This window comes from Pteropus alecto, unplaced genomic scaffold, assembly GCF_000325575.1.
Source record: "Pteropus alecto unplaced genomic scaffold, ASM32557v1 scaffold61, whole genome shotgun sequence".
Classification (NCBI taxonomy): Eukaryota; Metazoa; Chordata; class Mammalia; order Chiroptera; family Pteropodidae; genus Pteropus; species Pteropus alecto.
The window spans coordinates 3,990,353-3,994,257 of record NW_006434835.1 but is presented as its reverse complement, the minus strand read 5'-3'; the positions used below and the strand labels follow the sequence as shown (position 1 = coordinate 3,994,257).

The 3,905-nt window shown below is 45.0% G+C and overlaps 1 protein-coding gene across 1 annotated transcript in view; it reads left to right on the top strand.

The window, feature by feature from the left end:
* Positions 1-3,501, top strand: part of KIDINS220 (kinase D interacting substrate 220) — a 92,558-nt gene extending 89,057 nt beyond the window's left edge. The window contains exon 28 of the mRNA XM_025045789.1: positions 482-3,501. Coding sequence (XP_024901557.1) covers positions 482-1,741 — 1,260 coding nt within the window. The 3' untranslated portion in view covers positions 1,742-3,501. The remainder of the gene's footprint in view (positions 1-481) is intronic.
* Positions 3,502-3,905: the final 404 nt, after the last annotated feature.

Sequence of the window (3,905 nt, the reverse complement as noted above, 5' to 3'; positions counted from 1 at the left end):
GAGCGTTTCGAGTACATTTTCTTACTCCGAATGGAAATTTGATGGAAACTTCATGTCTTACAAGTTGAGAAAGGTTCTTTTTAACATATATTGACATGAGTATTTTGTTTTCGAGATATATCTTTAATCTTTCTTTTTTCTAAGGCAAATCTTTACATTTTATCAATGAAGGTGATTTTTGCCTTTAAAAGTGAAAAGTTGGAAGTTATAAAAACAAGTGCTAAGATTATTTGTTAATATAACCTTTAATTCGAATATTAAACTGATTATTAAAATTTGTATAAAGCTTTCTAATAACAGTAAAATGATCGTTAAGTTCACAGCTTTTGTTAAACCGTGTTATGTAGAATTCTTTTCAAAGAATTTTGTGTGTCAAATACTTTAAAAATTCTTAGTGTACATATATATTTCCTAAGCTGATGTTTATTATATGTATATGTTTTGCTTATTTGAATTCTTAAATGTTTTTCTGTCTTCACAGTCACAAACTCGCAGAACCCCAAGTCTTTCGAGTCTCAATTCCCAGGATTCCAGCATTGAAATTTCAAAGCTTACGGATAAGGTGCAGGCTGAGTATAGAGATGCCTATAGAGAATATATTGCTCAGATGTCGCAGTTAGAAGGGGGGACAGGCTCCGCAACAATGAGTGGCAGGTCCTCCCCACACAGCACATATTACATGGGTCAGAGTTCGTCGGGGGGCTCCATCCATTCCAATCTGGAGCCAGAGAAAGGGAAGGATGGTGACCCAAAGCAGGATGATGGAAGGAAGGCATTTTTGATGAAGAGGGGAGACGTTCTAGACTACTCATCGTCAGGGGTTTCCACTAACGAAGCGTCGCCCCTGGACCCCATCACTGAGGAGGACGAGAAGCCCGAGCAGGCGGGCGGCAAGCTCCTCCCGGGCCGCAAGTGCTCGGAAAGGCCGAGCCTGTTCCAGACCGACCTGAAGCTCAAGGGAGGCGGGCTGCGCTACCAGAAGCTTCCAAGCGACGAAGACGAGTCTGGGCCGGAAGAGTCGGATAACACCCCGCTGCTCAAAGACGACAAGGACAGGAAGGCGGAAGGGAAGGAGAGGGCGTCCAAGTCTCCGGAGCACAGCGCCGAGCCCGTCAGAACCTTCATTAAGGCCAAGGAGTACTTGTCGGACGCCCTCCTGGACAAGAAAGACTCGTCCGATTCCGGGGTGAGGTCCAGCGAGAGCTCCCCCAACCACTCCCTTCACAATGAGGCCACGGACGACGCCCAGCTCGAAAGGGCGAACCTCATAGAGCTCGAGGACGACGGCCACAGCGCGAAACGGGGGCTGCCACACAGCCTGAGTGGCCTGCAAGACCCAGTGATGGCTCGGATGTCCATTTGTTCCGAAGACAAGAAGAGCCCTTCCGAATGCAGCTTGATAGCCAGCAGCCCCGAGGAAAACTGGCCCGCGTGCCAGAAAGCCTACAACCTGAACCGGACACCCAGCACCGTGACCCTGAATAACAACAGCGCCCCAGCGAACAGAGCCAATCAGAACTTCGACGAGATGGAGGGGGTCAGGGAGACTCCCCAGGTCGTGCTGAGGCCTGCTTCCAGTTCCAGCTCGACGGCTCTTCAGAATGAAAATCTGAAAAGCGTGACGCACAAGCGAGGCCAGCGGGCCAGTTACACGAGGCTCTCGAAGGAGTCTTCAGAGCTCCACGCAGTGGCCTCTCCCGAGAGCGCCGGCTTCGGAGAAGAGAGAGAAAGCATTCTTTAAGAAAGGCTCCCAGGAGTAGATGGTGTTCCCGTACCCCTGTGACAGAGCTGACCTGAGTTTCGCGGTGACGCCGTCCGTGCTCGTCATCTTTGTACGTCACCCACAGATAGTAATGGATGCGAGGGCCTCTGGAAAAACACACGTGCTGTACCTCAGGAACGCACTAGAAAGGGCGGCTCATCGACCAGCCTCCGTCGTCTTTGTAATTAGAACCTTTCATTGTGACAACTTGTTCTTATACCTGTCATTGGCACATAACCCCATAAAAATGTTTGGGACAGGATCTGAGTGTGAAGATAGGTCAGAAATATTTTATTAAACATAAAGGGTTTAATTTGCCAAAGAAAAGAAAAAGCTCAAGACCCCTTTTGTAGAACATTCACTCATCAGGTATTTGAGGGAAGACGTGGTGTTAGGTGAACCAGAGGCAGATTTTGCTCTTAAGGGTAAAAAAAAGATGAGAATCGACAGGTTATGGAGTAGCCCAGAGACTAAAGGTAAATTGAGAACCAAGGCTCTACTGTATAAAATAGACAAACTGCTTACCAAAGCGTTTAAAAATTTTAAGTAGGAAATACATGGTAAAGAGGACTTTAAAACTGATAAGAAAGTGAGCCGAAGGTACAGAGAGCATCGCCCCAGTGACTGGGCCATTCCGAGTGGCTGGGAGAGTGGCCTGCGTGGAGGGCCGATAACCTCCCTGTGACCTGGACGCTCCTCTGTCCAGTCCCAGACCCGGCTTCAAGCGCCATCCACCTTCCGAGAAGCCACCCGGCTCGCTCTGTGACTTTTAAATTGTGTGCCCAACTTTTCTTAGCCTACCAGTGAAGGGGAAAAAACACGCATTCTTTCTGTAGAGAATCAGAGAAAACGTGCGCGATAATAGTCACTACTAAATATTCATGGAATGAGAGAATGAGGAAATTACATCAGAAAGGTCAGCGACAATTGACAAACGGTCAGGAGACAGTTAATTAGTTAAAACTAAGACATTGGCTTCTATACCAGGCCATTCATCTACTTCATCTATGCCTGAATCAGCACGTTCATTCTGGGGGAGGAGCGTAAGAGAGGGGACACTTGAAGTTTAAAAACGTAACAGAGCAAGGGTAGAAGAAGAGAAAACTGATGAGACGTTTTGTTCATTGTTAGCAGAGTTAGGAGAGTGAACAGCGCTTAAGTGTTCTGTGGACTAGAAGTGGGCCCTGTCCTCACGCGCCGGACTTTTTCGCTGTTTTAACGTAGCTTATTTATGTAGAATTAATTCTGGCAGTGTATCGTCAGTCACGTATAAGGTTGTAGACGGTGAGATTGCAGATGTGTAATTACTTAAACTTAGTGTTACATGTGTAATGGTTTTCACTTAACCCGTTTTTATGAATATGCTGAATAAGTTATTTACTTGACCAGTCTTTGCATTAAATAGTTGCTCTTTTGGGTTTCATTGCCTTGATCTTTGAGTGTGATCTAACATTTTCATAAAATACTTATTTTGCATGATCTTAACAAATGTTTTAGCCAATTAAAATATGGCAGGATGTTATTGACATATATTGAAATGCTAACATTTTTGTATTTATAGTGTTATTAGTTTGCAGTGTTGTATAATTAGTAATTATTTCAGAGGCAATATTTCGTTCCTTTTCAGGTGAGTAGATGCAGCTGAATACTGTAGTGTAATACTGTTTGTGATGTTAATACTAGAGTACTAAGTGTACAAATAGCTTTAGAAAAAAATAAAACATTGCATGTTATTCTGACTCATGAATTTTTATTCACTGCAGTGATAATGATTCACGTTTTTATCAAAAATAAAAAAGTATTTGTATGGTTGTTTTTTTTTTTCCACATGTCTAAATCTGTTAAAGACATTCAGGTTCGTGTGGCAGCCGTGCAGCTGTCACGAGCGTTGTGACTAATCACTGTGAGGGCTTGGCGCTCGGGTCCCAGGGCCGCATGGCGCTTCAGTGAAGCCGACTGAGTGCCCAGCAGCACAGCCCTGGCCCGTGCTTTTCTGTAGCTACAAGAAGTAGGCTATCCAGACCCTGGGAGGGTATCAGTTATTATGTGAACATTCTGGAAAAGTTTGCTTTTTCCTACTGTTCAGAAATTGACAAACCAGATGGGTTATTGAGTCACACCACCACCCCTTTGAATGCGTGTG